Here is a 25,101-nt window from a genome sequence, read left to right on the forward strand (position 1 = left end):
GGAAGGTTCATGTTTGTGTTTTCAAAGTTCTAACGTAAAAGCTTCTTCGTGCTTTTACGTAGCCATACAATGCTATGTTACAAAAGTATTATTGATTATAAATACAATAATTTATTCGCACTTGATTAAGTTGATTGACATAGACTTGTATTTATTTCCTAAATATTTAATTTACTCTGACGTACATATCATTTTTCATTGCTCACTTTTTTAAATATTGACACGAGTTTTAAATTAACTAAAACAGGCGCCGTCTTAGAAAGAGCAAAATAAACAATCAGAGACAATGAAGCTCTCGTGTCCGTCGTGCTTGATCTTTTCTTTTCATTCTGTTTCTCCTGTCGTCCTTTACTCTCTTGCGCCACAAACCGACCACTTCTATTTCTCCGATTCAGGTCGGGCACCGTTTTCCAAGACCCCTCCACTCGTGACGCTCGAGAGAATAATTTAGAGAGCACTTTGGTGGTGACGGCGACGGCGGCGACGACGATTCTACCCGACCAGCCACCACCCTCTCACCCACGCCGACCGAAGATGTCTTTCCACTCGCTTTTCCACTTTCTTCCTCTTACCGTGCCCGCTTTATGAATTGTCTGGTCCGAAGTTATGGCCCGCCCGGGAAACCGTAAACTGCCGGCAGCGCCGTCGCGAATCAACCGGAGGTGGACTGCCGGTGACGTTTGCAGGACCCTTTCGCAGGGAATCCCCGGCAAACTTCCGGTTGCTAGCGTCGGTTGCACCACGGACGCGCGATATCGCGGTCTTTCTTCATTCTTGGTGAGGACTTGTATTACTCCTGCTTGGAATCGGCCGATCGCCAAACGCTCTTCGACTTGTGGACAATTCACGATCTCCTTCTCTTCCCAAAATAATCGTGACTCCGACATTTGCTCGCGATTTTTCCTGCAATATATGATAAATACGATTTATATACGTCAAATTGATACAGATTATAGACGAGCGGAAAAATATGATCATCTCTCGAGATTTTAATCGCGCGCGATGAATATATGCAACGCAGAACGCGCAATGCGTAAGCGTCGCGTATCGATCGTTGTGCAATTAAGCGTAGTAGAGAGCGAAGCGAGATGACATCTGCACGCTGCAAGCTTTCTCTGATGGATGACATTTCTTGCTGCTTTGAGCGATACGTGCCGATACTCGATGATATTTTGATAGCCAGATCGACGTTGACACAATGACAAGTTTGCTTCTGATTCGCGAGAGAGAACGAAACGCGGTGTCGCAGAGTAGTATCGCAGAGACAAGAGCATGACTAAACCAATACTTTGATGGATGATGCCATCACTCGCGGGCTCTGGCGCCAATACGAATGTTTGAAGGAACGGGCTGACGCTAAGGAAACAAGTTTGCCGTGGAAAAAAATATTCCTATATCACCACGCGATCTGTAAATTTGATATACGTTTTATTACAAAGGGACTGTCATCATGATCTCATTTTATAATTTATATTTAATTATCGAGATGTCTTACAGACTCTTAGCAAATTTTTGTGCAGATGAAAATGTCAAGTATTCGTCAAGTATGTCACGTATCTCCGACCACTTGAATTTTATTCGTTTTAAGCTTACTCGTTAATTAACCTTTGTTTTCGCGTATGCAATGTCAAAGGGATCATATTTACACGATCACTGGTGAGGAAATGTGTGACATACATCGCCGCAGTGGTCTCCGATAGAGTTACGCGTCCGTCTCTCCGACTCTCGTTTTACGAGTATGGAAAAAGAGAGCAAGAGAGAAAGAGAGATGTGGCAGTTCTTGTGACCACGAAATATAGTCTGGACCCTTTTGTCGCTACAAAGCGCGAGCCCGCGGCGAGAAGCTGGACGGAGCGAGGGGGCACGTTAATACTAAAAGCAATAAGCAAGGAGTGGTCACGGTCGGGCGGGGTGCGGATACAGGGTTTTCCGAAGTTATTGTTGTGACCACCACTATTCCACCCGGCTAGCGTCTCCGCCATCCTTTCTTGACTCGCCTTGCTAAATTAAATTTTGCCCCGCGTGCGGAAGACCGCGCGTAACAAAGACTCGTGGAAAGTTTGTTTGTTGGCATCGGGAGAAAATTATACAGAACTGATTCTCTTGAGAATTTTACATTGCGCATTTCTTGATTAGAAAAGCGGCTTTCTCGCGTTTTGCTGTTCTTTTGTGGCGTAAGATGACGGCGCATCAGCTTTTATCAAGTATTTCTGCGTATCGATCATCTCGCGCTCGCAAAAAATTCGAGTGTTCCTGAAGTAGAGCAACGCTTATGGACTTCTCGAGCACGATTGTGAACCGCAGAATACAGCGCGTTCATTTACGTTTGACGAGAGGATCATCATCTTTTTGATGATACAAAAATATTTTTTTCATCTTGGTTTATTCTCCATTGTTTTATTTTGAACCCATTTGACAGTACTTTCGTCCGTAAAGTATTTTCTTTTCAGTCCAATTTTCTCTTGCTCTTTCTTTTTTTTTTATATTGCTGTATACTGGTATATTGCACGGCGGCGATTCAGCAAGCACTACGGATTACGGACTCTCTGTCATAAAGTGCAGAACGGCGAACTCGCGCACGACGTGCTCAGAAAAAACGATCTCATCAGGATGTTTCGATTCGGGAGAATTGCATTTGGCGGCGCCGTGCCTGGGATTAAGCGTCGCCCGACTCGACTTTGAAAGAACTGGGTCATCGATCCCCGATGTAATTTTAAATTAGCGCTCGTGGTCAGTACACCACTCTGTGCGTTGTCTCCGTAATTCGGAAAAAAAATCAACCGTAGAGACAAACTTTGTGTAGCGCGTTTCATCTCGCATCAAATCTCGCCTCGTTATTCGGCTTGGCATTTCAAAATTCTTTATTCGCGACGATCTATCAACTTAATCGGCTCCCCGCCGATTCGCGCAGTGCACAATGAATCGCAGCATCACGGCATCGCCGCTTCGCGTAATCCTCGCGCCGGCAATTTATATTAATTAGCCCGTTCGCGCGCGGGACCATTCGCGCTCAACATAAATTACCGCCGCTAATGATGAATGTCAGGTATAAACGTAATATTATGCAACCGTGCGGCTGTGTACGAGTGCCGCGTCCGGGGTTACCTTCACCCTCACGCCGCCAAGTAGATCCGGGTCGTTAGAAGCGCGTACCAGCCAGTCATACGTGACAGCGCGTACGTGTACATACACACGGATACTCGTCGGGAAATCAACGTGACGTTCCTCTACGATGATTACAATCCGTCGACACGAGCGCTAACATGGCTACGATTCGACATTACCTCCATGGTGATTACGAATCATTGATCAAAAATTAGCGAACCGCGCAATGATTGCCATTTTAATAAGTGCTTCTATTCGAGCTCATCTACGTCATTCGCTCGTTAAATGATGTGTTCCTATCGCTATACGATTTTAAAACGCATATAGCGAATGTTAATATAATGAAGATTCGAAGCTGATGATAAATACTGTATGAGTGAATTGAATTTTTTAGCACAATTTACAATTTGGTTTCTTATAATAGCTATTATAATAGCTTTATATGGAAATGGATTAAATGCTACCTAAAAATTTACATGCTGTTTTATTTTCGTCATCAAATTTAGAACTTTCAACTGCATTATGTTCTTGTAATTTAGCTTGGATTTGCTTGATGGAGCAATTAGCACAATCACGACGTTCTGACTTGGCAGAGATAAGGGAACTACACGAGAAACTTGTGTAAGCGTAGATATCATGGATATTTTGACAGATGTCTAGCCTCATTCAGCATGTTCTACTTGCTGACAGAAAAGGTGTCATAAACGCCTTCGTACATTTAAGAGGCGAATAACAAGTCCGGGCACGATCAGTGTAACGAGTTAGCCAACTTTTGTTTTTAGCACCTGCCGCTTTTATCCAGCCAGCCGGAGAATCTTGCAGTCTCTGCATTTTCAAAGTCTACTCGGAAATCCACCAGCCTTCTCCTCCTCTCCTCCTCCCCTCCCCCTCTATCTCCGTAGGCGTACACGACCCGCATACCAGTTCTTGTCTTTGCAAGACACTTTACCCGATCTCGTCTCTTGGTGTGCATCGGCCAAAGGAATCCCCGGGCCTCTTCCTCAAAAGTGGAAACGTTGGGAAAGGTTGGTTGCAATCAAGCACGGGCGCGGACTTTGAGGGTGCTCCGTCCCGTTTTCTCACGGTCTGCATTATCTTCCCAGATTCTCGTCGCGACTCGAACTCTACCCTCCTTTTTTTTTGAAGTTGGAGAAATCGGAAGCTGAGGTAGCAACGGAAGTGGAAGGGACGTTTCTTTTTTCTCTTTTTCTCTTTTTCTTGTCCCCTCTTCGTCCCTTCTCATTCCTTCGGACTTGGCGAAATCGCCATCGATCGTCGTTGTGAGAAAGAAGTGAAGCTTATTCGGTGCACACTGCAGGACTCGTCTTTGCGATCGTTCCTAGTTACATTAGATTTGACGAGAACGCGGTCTAAAAGCTCGTTCGAGCGGATAGTCAAACACTAAAATTTGGTTCGTTCGAACGAATTGCTTTTATTAAAAAGTAGACAGTAGTACGCAGTGAAACAAGTTTCGTGTAATTATTGTCAAAACGTCAAGTTAAGTGTAATATATCTGAAAAATTTATTTTATATATTTTACACACGAAAATACATAAAATGCGATAGTAGTATGTAACAGTTTAATCTAATCCGATACACGTTTGTTACAAGAACGTTTGTTACAAGAAGCAACGGTATTTGGAGTACCATTAGTTCTCCGTAACAATGAAGACAGCAGCTGCTTCGCTGCATTCGTCAGTCACGTTGAATGACTGTTCCTCCGATTTCGAGTGACGATGGCACTTGAAATCCGAGTTTGCTTTACGTCTTGCTGATGTCTTAAAGCTCTCATTAGTTATCTCGTCGTCTTCGACGAGCCAAACGACGGGCTGGGGGGGGGAAGAATTAGCGATGTCAATATTTGCGGTGCAATCAACTCGCTTCGACTTCCCGTCCCCGTCGTCGATTTGTCCCCTCCTTCGCTTCCTCTCTGTCCTGGCTTCGACACCAACGCTGATTGTCATCCACACTTCTAGGCTGCTCGCCTGCGTTGTTGCTGTTGTCTTTTCTCATTTCGCCGGCTCGTTTACCTGATCTGTACATAGCGTCACCGATAGCAACGAGCGCCGCGACGTGACGCCAGGTATCCGTTTTAGCTAGAGTAAATTTGAGCAACATACCCTTTCACGGAACGGATATCCGTAAATGTTTATTTAGTCCTCCGATTGTGCATGTATCCTCATCATTTTCAATTTATTAAGTAGCGAGTAGCGTTACTTCGTGTCGCGCACGGATATATTTTTATTTTTGACCGCGTTATCTAGCAAACTACAACGATATGTGACAAAGTCATACGTTGTAGAATCCGCGCACGGACCATTTGTACTTCTTACATTTGACAAGTCTCTGGCAATTTGTCGGGGTTAAGAATGATCGAGCGTCTCGAAACGGATCGTGATGCCTGGGATGGCCGGCGGCGGTGAATTGCGACGGCGGAATGGTCGCGGCATGAAGGAAGAAGAGAAATGTTGAAATTAAAGTTTTCGCAAGTTATTTGAACGCTATCTGTAGCGCGTGTGGTATGAATCGAATGTCATTTGTTGGACTTAAACGAGTGGGCGGCGGAGAGATATAAAGAAAGAGGACTGAAGGAGAACGGGGAAGAGGGGTTATAATGCAAACCCTTTCCCAGAAGGAACAGCGGGAGCGTTGAATGGGAGGACCACCACGTCGGTGGAAAAGTGCGCGTCAGCGTCGCAAATTGAAAGTTCCCATCCAGGGACTTACTATTTTCTCGTCCCTCTTGTACAAATTTTTCTTCGTAGCTAAGTCATTGTAATCCTCAGAAAATCCAAAATGTCGATAATTACCATAGCCACCCCAGTTATCGGAAATACTAGATAGCAGCCATTATCCAATGATCGACTAATTATTGGAACATTACCTGTGATGTGATGTAGTCTATAAATATCTCCATCAATTATAACTTTTTTTTTAGCACTGTAGTTCGCAACGTTATTCTCTTAATTGCGTATTCATGTAATAATTAACGCTATTACATCACACGATTTCTCTTGATTACTCTTTCTCGGTGAGAATTATAGCCGAGAGATAATGGACGAGATTCTACGATCAGGTAAATAAGACAAGATCCCGTGACTGTCGCGCGATCTTTGCCCCCAACTAGTCCTATTCGCCTCGACGGCATTTTCCCTCGACCTTTCTCTTTCCTCTTTGCTTCCGTTTTCAGAGTCCGACCTCCCACTCTTTCACCTTTCCTCCTACCTCTCTCTCTCTCTTTTTCTCTATCTCCTTTTCACCCTTACCTAGTGGCGTGACACATGGCCAGCATTTATAGCGCGAGATAGCGCCGGCGGTTCTCGACAGCGCCGGCAGATTTATCCTCCACGGTTATTGGAGTTATACAAAGGATTTTTCCAACTGATCCCATAAAGTATCTGTGCCTGATGCCCTATTATTTACGCAGCCGGCAGCCGCTGATGCCGCGGAAGCGCGCTCTAGCTTTTCGCTCTTCCTAGTTTTTGTACTGGAATGCGAGCGTCGTCATGAGCTTGTCGCAGATGCTATTTTACGCTTCGTCGTTTTCGATTTATCGCAAAAACGATACTTCGCCGATATCGCCTTTTCGTCGAGTGAGTTATTGTCGTCGATGGGCATCAACAGCATAGAGTATGTGAAATTATCTTTTCTTCTGATAGACGATCTGGTAGAATTATTAGTACAACTGAATAGAGATATTTAACCTTATTTATTATTCGAAATGACAGAATTGTCAATAGTAGCGAAAAGAATGTCTAGAATTATTTTTTTCAAGCGCTTGTTAAAAGCTTTTGTGGCAACCATTTTAAAGTCCATCATTCTTATCACGCGTGTTTTCAAACGCAAATACTTGCATTGTCTGCGAACTGCACACGTTACACCGGCCCATCGTTGTAGTGTTTATCCCTATGCTCGCTCGTTCGTTCGTTCGTTCGTTCGTTCGTTCGTTCATCCATTTGTTTGCTAGCGACGAGTTCGTACTGCGTTGTTCGGCATTAATGGATGGCCCCTGTTTCCGTACGTTTTATCACCGACTGGAGCTCATAGGTATCGTTCGAATCGTAACCGCCGCGCGGTTGGAGCCAAAACTGGCCGAAGCATTGATCCAGTTCTGTAGAATCCAGGTGAATGGTGCGATTCCACTCGTTATCTAGGGTGATCCTGTCTTTGAATTCTTTGGATTAAAAACGACTTACAAATCCTGCAAAGATTAACGATACCGATGGGAAACAGAGGAGAACGAAAAATAATAGAACGCGCATTGAATTGGCTAAACGTGTCGTATATGCTTGATGTATAATATGTATGGAAAATACTTAAAATAACTAATTTGTTTGAAAAATAAAATATCAAAATGAACAAGTAAAGTTAATAATTCTTCAAATTTAATAATTTCTCAATTTGTTCAATAATACTTGTAATTTCGAGTTACAGTGATTAAAATTCTACATTGTATTACATAACGTTGGATATTTTATCGGTTTTTGGCGTGTTTAATTTTCGTGCACTTTAATTATTGGGAAATGAAATATACGTAACAGAGAATATTTTCTTGCTTGCAGGACTCCGAAGGTGACACACCTCTTCACGACGCGATCTCTAAGAAACGGGATGACATGTTGGCTCTGTTGTTGGACCACGCCGCAGACATCACCCTCACCAACAACAATGGCTTCAACGCTCTGCACCATGCTGCTCTTCGTGGCAACCCAAGGTGAGTGCTTCGCGTTTTCAGATGTGACGCTTTTGTCCGCGACGCTGAATGCCGTCGTTCTAGAATTTAACCGTCAGGTAGCGAGAACCGTGACGAAAAGAAACACCAATAAACAGCTTGCGCCGGATAACAATTACGCGCGCCTTGCTTCGTAAGACTAATGGATCACCATGTATTTTGAGAATTTACACAGTCGCGAGAAATATCGCGTTAATCTCGCGTACGTTTGATTAACCATCACGTTTATGCTTTTACTGATATTTTATTTATACGCACGATTACGATCGGGAACTATAATCACTATGAGAGATATATCAGTTTCTTTATCCAAGACACGAGCGTTTAAGCTAAACGTCGATCGTGTACAACGGGTTTTCTGGTACGGTGTGCTTTTTCCACAAGAAGTTACGAGTGAGATTTTCCAACGGCATGTCCAATCGGCCCGTTCTTTCTTCCGCCTTCTTTGTTCTCTTGTTCGACGAATCATAAAAGAACGTCGAACCACAGATGTTCCCGAAGCTGTCGTCGCCGTCGTTGTCGTCGTCGACGTTCCTGTCGTCTCAACGAAGTCTAATCGATCCGGTCATTCTCGAGAGGTAGCGAGTCAATTTTACCCCGATTCTCACCTCCCGTCCTCCCGTTCAATTTAACCACGCGGACTCTCGGAGCTTTTCGAGATTTGCCCACTTCTAGTTATTACTTCTCGACGCAAAGACGGAGTAACGAGAATGAGACGAGCGGATATTCCAATGGGGGGGCGATATCTAGTTTGAAACTACTGCTTCGACTGAAATAACATTATTTCGCAACGACAATTTGGTTTGCTTATCTGCTCGAAATATGTTATCTTTTACGATAAAGAAAAATATTAGAAATTAGAGATTTTCTTAGCAGCGATTTTATTTTTTATCATTTATTTTCGCTCAAGAATTCTTGTATCACGAAATTTGAAAAATATTTTCCACGCGGTTATATTGTTTTACTCCTTTATACTTCTTTGTACCTCTCTTTTTTTATCTCGGTCTGTCTTTCTCCGTTTGAGAGGTTTGTTTTAACATTTTGCGTCTGTTTCTGGATCCAGAAAATGGAACCACCGGATGCATATAGTAGTCTTACGGTTACGATTAAATATATCTATTTTCAACCCCTTAGTTGGATCATGTGAATGTCAATGAGTCGTAGCGGCTTTTGCTCTGCAACGATATTATCGCTGAAATAACAGGAAAATTTTCACCGTACAACGAGAAACGGACGACATTTAAGATTCGTAGATCGTTTACCTACTTTCTTTACCTTTGATTATGCCTTAGCAGTATCATGAAATGGAATTGGAGCAAATGTAATTCTCGCCACGATAAAGAAAGTTTTCAGAATTGTCTGATGTTCAGAAATTTAATTAAAACGAGAATTTCGTGAATATTTGAGATTCTAATATACATATATGTTTATATTAGGACAGCTAATCGATTACTTTATGCACGAAACGAAACTATAATTTTTATTAATTACATCATAAAGTATTGTGTTGATACAATGTAATCTCATCTCTTATCATTATACTTTTATTTATATAAAGATTTTCTTTTTGGAATCGATTGTGCGATAAATTCTTTCATTCATATTGTCATGTTGTAATAGTCAACAAGAAAAAGTGAGATGTCATGGTACGAATTTATCTGATAAATTGCCTTGCGTTTCACGCTTCCATTGCCACATCAGTGTACACAAGACAACGTGTGTTGGTACGCGAACGTTTATCTTTGTTCCATCAGCTGGAAAAGCAGCAAGAAGGATAACTAAATAAGGTCATGCGAAAGATTTCTGATTAAATGGCCGATCGATAGATTCGGATATCGCTTTAATCGAATGTCACGACGCGACGCGACGGTTCAATTTACCGCGTACGTCATAATGCGAGACATGCGTGATGTGGAATTAGCGATAACTCGATATTGTTATATCTATTCCTATCTCTCAGAGTGAACGATAAGGTTAATCATACGAGGAGTATTCTAGTGTGAAGACGTCAAGAAACGTCAGTCTTGTGCCGGCAGACTCACCACAGTTGGGGTAATTATAACGACTATCTCTTAGCTAGGAAAGACGCTCGAGGGTGACTCGAAACTAATTCAGGCTAGGATAGTTTGCGGTAAATGAGTACTCGAAACCGATGAGGTTTACTTTGCCTGTCATTATATAGACCGAAGAGCGAACATTTCGCAGTGCGGTGCTTTCAAGTAGATACCGCAATCACAGAAACGTATTAGCGCCGAGATAGGCGGGATGTACTTGAAGCGTACCGTACAATCAGGGATCGTTTGCTCTTCGTGAAGAAACAGCGATTTCTGCTTCAGCAAAACGAGATAAACGTTATAGTATTCGCGCGCGTTCAATACAGGCGCGCGATACGGGTCAGCCGTTGTAAGCGTTTCGTACGTGATTGCTCGGCCCGAATGCGAGTTTAAAGCATCAGCGAGTACGTATCCGTGTTCGTTACACTGCACCGGTTGCATTCCCAAAGTACACTTAGATAAAGACGAATGTCGGGTATATTCACTGCGACCAATTCCGCTTTCCTTCCTCGTGCCCTAGTATTCTTTCGTAGTCTTGCTCCCGGTCATGGACGGACCGCGGCTTTTCTTACGGTTCTCTCTCCGCTGCTCTTTCCTGACCCCCGTTCGTTTCGTGCCCTGTCGGCCTTTTCCCGCGTTTGTACTCTCCCTCTGAAGGAGCCGCCGGCTTCTCTCAAGACCTGTGCCGTAGCGCTCTGAAGCCGAACGAACGGACGTCCGGAGACGTAATTTCCTGCTCTCCTCTGGCGCAGCCTCCCGACTCCCCGCGCGCCCGCTCTCCTTCATCGCCCTTCCTTCTCTTGCCACGTCTGCCGCTTTGTAGGGTACATTCTCCGAGGGTTGTCGACGAAACTTCTCTCGTTTTCCACGCTTCTGCCCACGGTTTCTCTATGCTTCCAAATTAAGGTTGACCGCCCAAACGTGATTGCGAATACTTGCAAAAGCGCTCGTGCAACATTTTACAAAGCCTTTTTGCAATTATTACGAATTAACCATGTGTTAATACTTGTAACTATATCTGCTGATAACGAGAGTCAATGCGTTATTTTTATCGAACAATGATCATTGAAACGTTCTGAAATGAATGATATCCTTAAATTGCATTTTTAACTTGTGTCTATTTGCAGGCAATTTCATAGAAATTTCTATTATAAATTATTTAAAATACATCATGGAACTTTATTATTATTATACTATCCTACATTGTTAATTACGTCGTATTTAGGTTTATTATTATTATATAAATCCATTGTGTCTCTGCTAAACCTTTTCAAAGGATTATTGCCGCAACATAATAAATTTCCACTCTACTCTGCGGGAGCACAGCAGCGTGAAGTTACTGTATAATAAATAGTGCATCATCGTTACATTACCGACGATGAGTATTCTATGAGCCATAATATTTTTACGGCTATCGAAACATAGCGAACCCGATTGCAATCAATAATGCTTTATCGGTGTAAAAGTAGAGTACGGTCAAAGCGTCGGTCAATACGCGAACGTTACAGTGGAAGGACACTAAAATTGGTCAGTTATGCTATCCCTTTGTTATTCCCGGATCGCAATAGCCTCTGTTATTCAACCGTGATTGTCTAATCATTATGCTCACGGACGGAGATACAAACAAACGAGTTATATACTAAATTTTACCACATGAATCGAATCGTCCTCTATCACGCTAAACATTGCGGTATCATTTGCGTGTCAATCTCTGATTGATGTAAATCACGAAATTGATGGTTTAAATTGTTACCTTTTGTGACGCTTGCTATTGTAAAGAAATCATGTAACAGCCTCGTTTAGATCGGCGCGACCGGCGCTTTGGAAATAAACGTACGTGTATACGCGCGCGATGCAATGTGTAATACCAGAAATTTTCAGTTCTTTCAACGAAATTTCCTATCGGCCTGGTGCACATATTTTTCTAATTATAACTTTGTCAATTATAGTTTTTAATGCCATTGCATTTTTCATCCGCCGACTTACGCGAGATCGCGACAGTTGACGACAAAGTTACGACGCACGAGCTCGCTCGGGCTCATTCTGATGTCTCGCACGGCTTGATTATGTTAGTCACACACGCGGCACTCGGTATTGTTGATCCAGCAATGTACGCACATCATACGCTCATGAGCCGCTTTGATCTTCCCTCGTAGAGCCATATTCTGATTGTGACACGCGGAGTCAGAACAGTGCAAGATCCCCGCTCCGGCGGTCAATTTCGCTTGTTTTGTGCTATTTCGTCAGGACAACGGTCACGTATGTTCTGCCGAAGAGCTTTGCCGGGACGAGAGGCCGGCGACGACTCGTGATTAAAATTTTGTTACTACGTCGCCTTGACTGATTTCGCGCGGCTTTGTACATTAACGTGTCGTCTATTTATTCAGGCGGTGCGAGTAGTTTATTCATCAGGGTAGGCTCCTCTTTAAACTGGTACAGCGGTTGTTTATTCCATTCATTGTTATTCAAATTGCGTCTAAGATTAAAGACGGATCTGATCTCTACGCAAATACATACAATTGTCGTTGGCATTTCTTTCAATCTGGCCCGATGTGGCGCGCCACGCTTAAACTGTCATTGCCGTTTCTTTTCTCCCGAAGGAATAAAACACGGAAGAATTCATTCCACGGTACGCGCGGACTTTCGAGTTCTGGCGGGACTTTTGTGCCGCGTTTCGATTGGTATTCCTGGGCACGCTCGCGCGCGAAGAAGAAGTAGTAGTAGTAGTAGTAGTAATAGTAGTGTAGTAGAAAAAGAAGATGGAGAAGCAAAGAGGAACGGCAGAGAAACTCGCGAGTATTCGGCCGTACATTTTGTTCCGCGTGCTAAGACGTTCCGATCGACAGCCGTAAACTTCGGAATAGTTGTCGGAATAATTAGCTTCGGTTCTCTCACTACTGGATGCCCTCTCCCGTCGTAGTTAAGGTTTTACCATAGGAGGCACTGCGTGAAAGGATAGAAAGGAGTTGCTCGGAATGGTGCTAACGATAAAGGCGGGGGGTGGAGGGATAATCATTTAAATAGCTCGTCGAGCGCAAGCCATTTAATTTGCTCCGGCGAGGATCTAATTACTTCCAATAGTTTGTTAATTTCATTCGCCTACTTTGCCGCCATTAAATAATTATTACGGCACAATGGCGGCGCGAAGGGGAGAACGAAGCTCGTCGCAGGCGATACGGAACGCTATAAGAAAAAGCAAGTTCAAGGAGTTCCGAAAACGACGACGATCCCCATTTCCGTGTACGACTCCCGTGCGCCGCATTAAGGAGAGTCTGTTCAGTGCAGTTCGATTTAGTTTAACTTTAGTTTTAGACGAAAAACTCTCTACGTATATGCAAATTCCAAGGAACTGATCTGAATCGATCGAATGCAGACTGTTCCTTGTTTATGTCACAGTTACTATACGAATATAAGGGGAAAGTGTGAAAAGGGAGTGAAGTTCTGCAGGGCGCGTATCATAAACGAGTCTTGTGTCTTATAAGCAGGATTTACCTAAATAAATGTGACTGTTGTTATATTGTTTTTTTAGACATATATTTCTTTACAATTTTTACATTTTATGATTAAATTATTACAAATATGATTTTACGTATGTAATATGTAAAATATAATCTTATATATGATGTATTAAATATAATTCAAAATATAATTAGTTAACTTTTTTCATAAGTCATCAACTAACATTCGTACCAATAAACATTTGTTCTACATGTGCCAAGGATGATACCGATGTATTACACTGTCATTTATGCAGACGAAAAAATTAACGTAGAAAAAAGTTAATAAGTTAATGTTTAAAAATAACTAGTTAAAGTTAAAAATTAACGCATTTAAAATTAACTAAATTAAGTTAAAAGTTATTAACTTTTTTAACTTTTTGGTTTAACTTTTTGACTAATTGTAAATTACTACCCAAGCCTGGTTTTATGTTACATTTCTAAAATCTATCCCCTTTGATTTGTGTCACTAATGTATTTAGAATCCGCATAAAAAACGAAATTCGAAAAATTTTGACTCGTCACTTTTCTTGCGGATGGACGATACGTGTCAACGACGATGTTGATAGAGAGAGAAAGAGAGAGAATAGAATAACTAATACCTATACGATATTCTCGATGCATGATGTGCTCGTGTCTGTGTACATCATTGGTAAATGCGCGAGAACGTCTAAGTTCGCAAGCAGAGCTTTCCGCGCGCGCCGTTCTCCAAGGCTTAAACTACAATGGCACGCTAACTACAGTCGTAGTCGTGGCACATAATAATGCGATGGCACCGCAGAGACGAGCACGACCGATAATGTGCGCCGTGAGCGCGAGCGCGAGCGCGAACGCGAGCGGCTACATACATCCACGCGCGCGGGCGATTATGCATGTGCGCGAGCGAGAGGCGGGATGCACCAACCACGTTATATCTATATCGAGTTATAATAGTTCTCGTGTTAAATCGCATGAGAGCCAAATCGCTTGGAACTAACCCCAGAGTATTCCCGCACCTCCGCGATCTCTCTCGTTGTCTGTGCCTCACCTCGTCTTCTCCTCCACCCCTTTCCGGTCCCCCGCGATTCGACCTTTCTCGCCGGCCCGTCCTTAGGAAATAATGCCGCCGTTTTCCACTAAAAATTATGCATTCAACCGTTGTTGGAACCTTTCTTTCTTGTCCTGCTCCCGATGGCTCTCCCCTCTCGAGCCATTAATTAGGAGCCGTAAGAAGCCACGACTTCTCCAGATTCGATCGAGTTACAACGTTATATTCTCCAAGATATATCGCCGGTGAAACCATAAAAACCGTCAAGCTCTTTCACAAAAACTTTTTATCGTCCCCTAAAGCCGTCTGTTCCCATAGAAGTGTAAAATATCGCCGCAGTAGGAGTTCCCGTTAGTACAACAGTAATTTTCTAATGATGGAAAGCGTCCTTGCAGTTTTTGTCTATTCCGCTGCATACCTTAGAAATATTGGGCTTAGAAAAATTTCTGTGCTTCGAGTTTCAATTTATCACGTTTTACTAATACGCAACAATAAAGCGGCTATTTTTACTCTCACCGCATTGTAGTTAGACGGAACATCGAGTTTCCAGGACCGTATTTCTTGCGAGAAAATTTATTTGCCCTCTTTAGTGGGACGGCTAGCTCGCTGGATACGCGCGTTGAGAATTATTTCCCCAGCAATGTTCATTACGACGGTTCTACTATCGTGAGATTGATAGCAAATTGAGCTATTCTGCGAACATTGTTACGTAAGCGGGAACTATAACTTTTTCTTCTTTTTCTCAAAACTTTAAATTTACTACTTTTTAGAGACACACATACTGTATAAAAGACTCCTGCGCGATTCTTATAAAAATAAAAATGTTATCGATCAATTTGCTTGAATTTGTGATATGTCGTAGTTCATCCACGATAAAAAAAATTTTAATTTTTAGAACATTTCTAGTTTCTAAATTAAAGGCATTTGAATGTCTGGTTTATGAGATCCGTTCGTACGTTTGCATTAGTGTGCATACTATTGCTACGTATACATATGTATGTGTACATATGTATAATACATGTATAGGTGTATATATATATATATATATATATATATATATATATATATATACCTTGCATTTGCACGAAGCACATGAATGCAAACTCATGTAGTCAAACGTACCTACGAACGGATCTCATAAACCAGACATTACAAATGTCTTTAATTCAGAAATTAGACATAGAAATGTGTCTCTGCAAATTGAGATTTTTTCAAGGAGTTTACCACTTAATGTAATTGTGGGACAGTGTTCTCGAAATCAGTATGAAATCATAATGAAATTTATATGAAATACTAGAAATTATAATGAAACCATATACAATCAGCAGAAATCATTGTGGATTTCTGTGTAATTATTGGAAATCGTGTGTAATTATTATGAAATTTATTATGAAATCAGTGTAAGTTAAGACCACACCATGTTATTTCTGCAAAAAGGTCATAAAAAAATTTTATGACATTTTTTGTAGAAAAATTTTACCGACTATAATGAATTCCAATATTTTTGAAGTCAGTAATCAGATGTATATCTATTTTCTAAGTGATTATCCCTCAGTTCAATTTTATTTGGAAAAAATTAGCAATTAATAATGATATTTCTAGTCAAATAAAATCATGTTTAATTATTAAAAATATGATAATTATATATGCAGCCATTATGAAATCATATGAAATTAAGTTATGTAATCTGTGGGACAACATTTTAGCTAATAAACCCTTTAGATTTTTCATCAGGCAGAAAGAAAAAGAGATATGTGAGAATTACAATATATTACTAATTCAAGCAAATTGACGATAATGTTTTCTTTTTATAAAAATTGTGCGGAGTTCTGTTTTTAAATTAATTAAACGTCGCGATTTTCAGCCATGTGCTAGTTTCGTTTTATTACATTAGACTTATTATAATTTTTGTAACGACTTTCTAAGTGACATTTTTTAATTAACGTATTTCTAGCAATTTACAACTGTGATACTTCTTGTAAACATCATAACCGAAACGATAATTAAGAGTTTCATTAAACGACGCACGGTATTTCATTGTACTTACAGCCGCAGTTTCTTAATATCCTTTCAGCGAGTACACGCGAAGATTCTCGGTTGAATAATGAGCCGTGATGTTCCTTGAAAGGATTCACAGGGTTAGAAAACATTCCTCGAAATGTAGGAACCACGGCGCGGCTTTCGTGCGAGGATTTGGCTTCGGATTAAACGACTTCCCCCGAATTCGCGGCGTTTCCTCGTAAATTGCACCGAAGAATTCGATATTAACGGTGGCTAGAGTCGCGCGCCCGTGGTATGGAGCTTGTGCCGAGGTCGTGGATACACGAAGTCGGCAATCGCTTGTTCTCCCGAAGTAGGCGAAGGCAGGGCGTATAACGGGGATATGTATTAATGCCTCAGACGCCGATCTAGCTGACAAAGCACGATCGGTGTAGTCTGGCGAATTCGAGGTATTCCAACAAGAGGATTACGATGGTTTTGAAGGTTTTCAGCACGGATACGTGATCGCCCTAGCTCAAGGCATAACTCGTAATCCAAATTCGAAAGGTTTAGATTGCCTCTCGATAGGAAGGATATCACGGAAGATACAAAAACAAACGAATGATTAAACAAATGTGATTAAACAAATTCTAATAGACATATATGCGATTTTAATAATCGAATAATTGCTTATATTTGTATGCAATTATTACACTTGGAAAAAGTTTGTTAAAAAACTAAAATATTTAGTCCGATATGTTCAACTAAACGTTGGATTGATTCAACAATTATTTAGTTGCAGATGGTATAGTTATTTATTCAACCGTTGACATTTTTTAATTAAATGAACTAAACCAACTTGGTATTTAGTTGAACGTATCGAATTTAATGTTTTAATTTTTCGACAAATTTTTTTCGTAGTGTAGGAAATATATCCAGTTTTTGTAATTTGTAATTGCAAATTACTGATGCTTCTTTGTCGGATGAGGTCACGTACATCTCACGTTGGATAAACGCTCGTCAGCTTGTATGCTCTACGTAAAACTTCGTAAAATGATCTTAAGAAGTGACGTCAGCGTTTACCAAATCTTTCGAAGGCTTCGACTCAGGAACCAGAGTTTCCAGGTCGCTGGACTGCTAAGATGCTACCCTACCTCCTAATTTCTCTTCCGTTCCTGTTTTTCCCAACTTCCTTTTCCTTCCCTTCTGTTCCTCACTTCTTTTTCCTCCTCCTCAAAGTTTTTTCGTTTCCTTTTTTTTTTCTTTAGTCCTCTCGCTTTCGCGTGCGTTTCTTTTTCTCTCTGCTGCATGTACCCGTTTTCCTCGGAAATTGGTTAGTTGCTTCCAATTCTGCGCAGGACTAAGAAAAGGAAGCGCGGAGCAGCATTCCTTTGTTTCTCTTACTTTGTCTTCGGCCCCGTCGAAACTTTCGTATCCGGAGTTGCCACAACTTTTTTTCTTCTTCTACGCCATTCGTCGATCCTTCTCTTTTCCTCGCCTACCGCGGATCGTCGCGAAACTTATTCGGTTAGAGTCTCCATCGCATCCGCTTGATCGTCGACGAGCAACTCTGTGATTGAACAAATGCAATAACTTTTATTTAATTGATTCATTTATAAATTTATTTAATGAATTTTACTGTTGATCTTTTAAATTATTTCAAGCCATATTATTCAAAAGTATACGTATTTTCATAACGCATAAAGATGTTGTAATATTTAAATTTGTTGCGAAATTATCAAGAGTTAGGTTGGAGCGGGTGATTTTTCTTAAATTTTCAGAGCAGAGAGCGCTTCGTCGCGTGTATCGTTCCACGTGCGTCCGGTGCAACGTCGTATTTCACGTCGCCGCGCTACACTGGCGGATAAGTGATTTCGTTTTAAATTTGCCGCACGCGCCTGTAATTAGTTTAACTCCGTACCGAGAATTTATTAAGAAGAGAAGAAGGTGGTGCCAGACACCCCTGCGCTCTTTTACGTCTCGCGCGCGTTGCAAGCCGACGCTACTGCTGCTCAACCCTCCGAGGACAGCTACGTGCTCGGAGATTTACCTCGACCCGACCGAGCGCGCTGGTTCCGTCATTTCCGCTAGAATTGTTTGAGAGAGATTTTTAAAGTTCGAGAGTACTTCGGAGTTCTCATGTACTCTACAAACGTGCCGAAGTGTCTACACGTGCCCTCGCGCACGCGTGCCTCGTTCGATTCGGCCATTTTGTTTCTGATTGTCTTTCTCTTATCCTCGATTGTGCATTATAGTGAAGATCCACTCGAAGGATAGAGACGAGAAAGGATTAGAACGACAATTCGCGCATTTCAACTAAGCTAGTTACAGAGCGATACATTTTTTAGTTTTGACCTAAATCGCGAATTTTCTTTCCTCGGTGATGGTCTGAGAATAGATTTCACTCTGCATGTGTTTAGTAAACTCTTAGACAAAGATAGAAAGAAGCGATGAATTTTCAACTCTTGAAAGCGAAAGCTATATCAAATGAGACATACAAAGAATTGCGAGAGCAACGCGTTTCCAAATAATCCCTTTCACCAGCCGCCAAAGGAAATAGGTTTCCGAGTTCGCACGGAACATCCTCTTCAATATCGCTCTTTCTATGCGCCCGGTAATAAATCGCCGACGAACTAATATTCCTGCGGCGATATTGCTGGTAATATTACCATGGTAAATGATCTCGATCACCGTTCTCGAGGGAGCCCTCCTCCCATCGATATTAAAATACGAATCCACGTAGCCCTCGAGGAGATTTAATTTAATTTAACATGTGCAACACGGGTTGTTCTTGCAATGACCGATTTTACAGCACGTTTAATCGGAAATATTTTCATTTAATTAAACGCGTTCTTTTTTTGCCGCGTAATTTATTGTTGCTCTTCGATTTATTTTCTGAATATCTTAACTACGTTCTCTCTCTCTCTCTTTCTTTTTATCTTTCTCTTCTTAATTAGTGGTAGTTATTATTTTTCAAGACAGAGCGTGTCCTTATTAGATAACCGGCTAATATATTTAACGAGAGAAACGATTAAGACGGTAGCGATATTGCGCCGCGTGTTCACGAAGTAATTGCATCCCCGGCGCGCGTAGTACTTCTTGACTCTAAACGGATCGGTTTTCGTTCCTGGTCTTCTCTACTTAGGATACATTCAAGTGCCTAGTTAAATCCTCGTGATCTTAAATTTAAGTGCAGTACCGGGAGTTGTTAAGCCGCGTTTTATAGGATCCTGCTGCTGCCTTTGCGGAGGCGTCATTTGCCGTTTCTCGAATCCGGTAGAAGGGTGGCCGAGAGTCGACGAAAACGACGAAGACCGATAAAGGATATATAAGAAAGGGAGAAAGATCTAATCTCATAGAAATATCACTCTACCACTGCAATTTCGCAATCAATCGCTAATGCTCAAAGGGACGCTGTCTATCGGCTGATCCTTTATCGTCTTCTCTCCTCTTGTGCTCCCCCTACTTTCCACTTCCTCCCTCCCTCCCTCCCTCGTTCTCTCTCTCTCTGCCTCCTTGAGTGAAACGATTATTTATGACGCGCCACGTTAAATCAATCTCTTTCACTGGTAATTGCGATATCGATGGACGATTTCAGGACTGACCGAAACTTCGTCCCGATTATAGATCTAGTGGAGGCGTGAGCGTAAGTGGCGACGATCGTTTTAGGTCAGCGTATTTACGAGTTTGCAATTTTAGATGCACATCGAAGATGTTCGCACGAGATTACGTTGTCAAGACCGGCAAATGGATGACTTTCGTTACGCTGATTAAAGTTTCGCGTGTTGTTTAGTCGGACGGTAATTATGTTATTTGCGTTCAATGCTGCTGAAACTAACTGATAGATGAACGAAAGTATGCCGACTAGTTTCGTAGGAAGCGAAACAGCGATTTCAGTTGGTTCATTAACTGGCTGCAGTATTATCGTTATTTTACGTTCTCTATTTTTATGGTGATTTTAAATGAAGTTTACTAAACTCAGTAACAAGTTTGTTATTGAACTTTTTGAACGCAAAATCGATAATGATAAAAGCGAAAAATGTATGGGGTGATCGAGAGTCGTAAAATTTTATTTTATCTAAACATTTTTATGCGCACTTTTTGAAATGCCGGCCAGCAAGCACGCGCGCTCATCTTTCCACTCGGATGTTCCTGCTTACTTGTTCGTTATCGCGGAAAGCGATCTTCACCCCGGACGACGCGGAGGTGCGAAATGTAAAATGGGCCGTTTTATCAAAGGCGAAATTCGCCCGGAGACTGAAATTTGTCCAACGTAGCGGAAGCCCTGGATTACGATGGGCGGGCCTGTCTCTTTCTTGCTCTCTTCCACGGCTGCTCCGCACCTAGCTCATCTCCATCTCCCTTCTCGCGTCCCGGTTCCTTACGTCCTTCCTTCTTTGAGAAAAAGGGTAACAAAGTGTTAAAGTTTTAATCCGAGAAGGAGCGCGCCGCGCGCGCGGACGAGGAGCGAGAAACTGCGGGCGGGAAGGACCGCTGGAGAGGGATAGAAAGAATGAGAAATAGAGAAAAGAACGAAAAAGAACAAGTGGCAAGAGGGGGACAGAAAAGAGGACAGAAAAGGGGAGCGGCTGGAAGGTTACGGGCAGTGAGAAGAAGACAAGACGACGGAAGGAGTAAGGAACTGCGATAGAACGGAGGAGAAAGAACGTAAGAAGGAAACAGGGCGGCGCGACGGACGAACGGGGGGAGGGAGGGGGTGCGCCAGGAAAGTCTTTGTAATCGCAGTTTTCTACTTTTTCCTGGAGTCGTAGCGGAGGGTGGGTAGAGCTTGGAAGAGGTGAATCTAGATTCCAGGTAAGTGGGTGGGGTAGATGGAGCGACGAGGACCGGGCGAGAGAGAAGGGGGTGTAGTACTAGTGGAGAATAGGGACGGCAAGGGAGGCGGAAGAACGGGGAACCCTCGGTAATGGTAAGGGTAGATGGGTCGGTGCAAGGGTGTGCTTGAACAGGGATTTACGGAATTTATCACTTGAATTCCCTGTAAAGGATTAGCAGACATTCCCCCGCTCCAGCAGAGACGTAGGGGGTTACTGCAGTGGGTTACCTACCCTACGAACTTCTTGGGACGATGGCGCCGCCTGCTGGCTCTGCGGACCCGATTTGCCCCACCCATATGTGTCCTCAAATTTCAATTGCGGTTACTGAAACGTATCGAGGTCTATTATTTTGTATCATTAATATACAACTGATTTTTTATTTTTTTTTTTTTTAATTTACATGAGGTTAAGTGTCGCAATATTATTTCACTTATTTTTGTTTGGTTAATATTATTACATTTTCTCTGGGAAAGGATGATGGAACTCTATTAAATCCCCACGAACATAAATATCAATGTCTATACGATGAGATGGAGAAAGAGCTTTTTTTGCAATCATTGTATTAAGAAGTTAGACTACATCGATTTTATATCTTTGACAGCTGTCGAATTACTCGCAGCGCCCGTAATTTCGCATCGTGGCGTTCGAAAACGGGCCGTATCGAAGTATCTTACGATGCTATCGGACGATACAGCCGTTCCCTCCGCGCGCATGATGTTCCTCGAGTGAGCATTCAGCACCAGTTGGATTTTCTCAGGACGACCCTTCGCGTCGTATCGCCTGCATTTTACGAGCCTCAAATTGTCCGATAGGACTCGGAACTTTCTTCTCGGATTCCGTCACACATCACATGAAGCGGCTGCACGAAGTTAGAATATCCGAGACTTTTCTCTTATGATCCGTTGAATTAGAGGCGACGGATCGTGACATTTCCCGGCGATCTGTCAAGAAACTTTTTTAATCTTATCTTTGCATGCGATCCAAGAGATACTATAATATATAGATGTCCACGTATTATATTTCTCAAATAATATATTTTACGCTTAGATCTTCCACGTGCGGGTGCATTATATTATAATACTTTCAGAAGGCACACTCCTATTGCATACATGTAATATTGGCGTGACGTACACGCATTTTAATTCTGGAACTTCTTCGGAATGTTAAGATTGATATAATTTGCATTTTGTTATAATATTGATACGCAATATTATAACACAATATTAATTATGTAGATAATTTTAATTTACTAAAATAATATATGGTAATTTAAAGCAGAGGCCAGTTTTAAGTTAAGTTTTTTTTTCTTCCATGCTATCGCGCGACAGGACAAAATCATTGTGCCTAAAGTGCACGATTCTCAGCGGCGTTATTGTGTGTACTGGCAATTCGATCGATTCCCGCCTTTTTTGTCGATTTGCTCTCACAACATCTCGAAAAGAAAATATCTGTCGGGGATAAGCGTCCGCGTTCCCGGTCCTCTCTCTCTCTTTTTTTTCTCTATTTCTTTACCATTCTATTTCACCCCGCGTCCGTATCAATCGACGACAGTCGTGACCGTCCCGGCGGAGGCTAAAGCAAACCTTGGTCCGATCTCTTTGCGTGGCCCCATCCATCCCCTAACATAAACGTAAACACGGATATCTATATACAAGGAAGACCATTCGAGCGAGAACGAGGTTGCACCACGTGCCAAGGTAATATATCGACGGCTAATAAAATATGAAAGGCTCCCTTCCGTATACACGATTTCTTACCTTTCTCTTTTGTCGCGCGAGAAAATCGAGGGTCGAATGCGTCGAGAGGCGACAGGTGCGACGAACAAGAGCCGTCGTTTCTCCGGCGAAAATTCACCGGAAGGGCGGTGGACAGATTGTAAATTTTACATTTTTCTTAGAGGTTTCCTTTTCGGACGAAATCCCGACAATCTTCAAGTCAATCTTCGCTATTCCTCAAATTTGTTACGCAGATTTTGTCTCCGATCGAAAAGACGTGTTTTTGCGAGAGATAGGTTTTTTTTTTTTTAGAGAAATGTTTTTCACAAGTCTGAGCAGGGATTGATTACATTTTTGAATGATTATTTCTATAAATATTTCTTGCTTCGTATGAATTCGTTGAAATAGTGAAGAGATCGAGCTGGCGCTTACGGGAAATGAGGAAAAGCGAAACTTCACAACAGCGAAGCAGCCATTATTAGAATTACTCGCTGCTAAGAAGGAGAAGACTGGGAGGAAAACGTGGTATACGCGAAGAGAAGCTGAGGAATTATTCTGCAGCCCTTCTAAGCGGCGCGTAATGCCAGGCGAGCTTGCCGAGTAATCAGGATGCGCGTAGCGGCTGCAAATTCCGGGGTTTCTTCGCGAACCAGCAACCTCGGAAGTAACCGCTCCCGCGCAGAGCAACGCACGTTCGAAACTAACACAATGCACACGGATACTTCTGTCCTGCGCGCACAGCGGGGAGAGGATGGGGATAGAACGTTACATAGAACAGCGTACATACAAGGAACGCGTATATATATAAGAGGAACTCGAAGTACGGCCATATCGTGCGCAGCAGGGCAATTCGAACTCAAAAGCTTCCAAACATCTTCAATATAAGTTAGGGAACTGTACTTAGGTTACCTCCGTAACCAGGCCCGCATACGAAACAGTCCTCGAATAGTTGCGCGGTATTCTCCTTATTGCAAATAGTACATGGTTTCTTGCCCATGGCCACCCTCTCGTCTCGCCCCTCCTCTCCTCTAATTAGCTCTTGAATTAGACGCGCGAATTAATTGGCCGCCGCACTTCGGAAACGAACGGACGAGAGATATGCCGATGGTACGCCACGCGGGCAACGTACCGCAGAATCCGAGACGCGGAGAATGTGGATCCGCGTATGCGGATTGATCCGCGTATGCGGATTGTGCGCGGATTTTCAGAACGTACGGTTCACGGGGCCTCGGACTGATCGACTCGCCGCTACGGGGTTAATTTCGCTGCTCGCCGATTCTGCGCCCGATGTGTTGAAATGGCGTTGATGATGTTCAACACGCGCGGCCGAGTTCATTAAGTTTGACGCCCATACCGCCTGATTACGGACGAGTAGATTTAATCATCGCAATTTCACGGTCCGTCGTTCGCGGTCGGTGTTATCGTAAACTATCAGAATATTCCGGTATTATAATGCGCGTGCCGGCCGGCCCGATTCAAAGATCTATTGTGCGCGCGGCGACGCGTTGAATTAATTTGGTATTCGACGAGAGCTCGCGGACTGAATCATTAATCGCGATTAATGTAATCGATCCACTCGCTTTGACGAACGCGATTAATTACATTCTTGACGAACCCTGTCTTGCAATTAAGATGCGTTCTTCGAAACTCGTTAAACTCGGAGGAATTAACACACGTGTGAGCGCGAGTCGTGGTGCAACTCGACGCTACGGTTTGCATGCGCGATGACAGCGTGCATTTTCGCAGATAATTATAACAGTTTACACTGTACTGAGTCCTTGGCGGCACAGGTGCGTTGGCTGCACATTTGCGCCTCTTTCTATCTCTTTCTCTCTCGCGATGCTTATAACTTGTGCACGTGGCCCGCTTGGCGTATATCCGCATTTGCACGGCTATGTAAATACACGTTATAATGACAACCGACCGGTGGCAGGATTGTCTCGGCTGCATAGCTACATTACATCGGAGCAAACGCGACGATGGACCGTTACTCCTGTTTTCTGGAAGTAAATCGAAAATCTTACGGCGACACGGAGAAAGATTGGCGATGCAATCTTCGGGTTACTGTCTTTGGTGCGAAAAAAATGAGGAAAAGTCGTGATAGGTAGCTAACTGTAAAACATTAATGTGTTGTCAAGGTGAGTTTTAGAACT

At 42.6% G+C, this 25,101-nt stretch overlaps 1 protein-coding gene across 1 annotated transcript in view; it reads left to right on the forward strand.

Moving 5' to 3' along the window:
• LOC105205406 (E3 ubiquitin-protein ligase MIB1) overlaps positions 1–25,101 on the forward strand; it is a 380,051-nt gene that overhangs the window by 39,359 nt on the left and 315,591 nt on the right. Inside the window, exon 9 of the mRNA XM_011174769.3 lies at positions 7,668–7,819. Within this exon, the coding sequence (XP_011173071.2) occupies positions 7,668–7,819 (152 nt within the window). The remainder of the gene's footprint in view (positions 1–7,667; positions 7,820–25,101) is intronic.

The sequence above is a fragment of the Solenopsis invicta genome, chromosome 7 (genome assembly GCF_016802725.1).
Source record: "Solenopsis invicta isolate M01_SB chromosome 7, UNIL_Sinv_3.0, whole genome shotgun sequence".
Classification (NCBI taxonomy): Eukaryota; Metazoa; Arthropoda; class Insecta; order Hymenoptera; family Formicidae; genus Solenopsis; species Solenopsis invicta.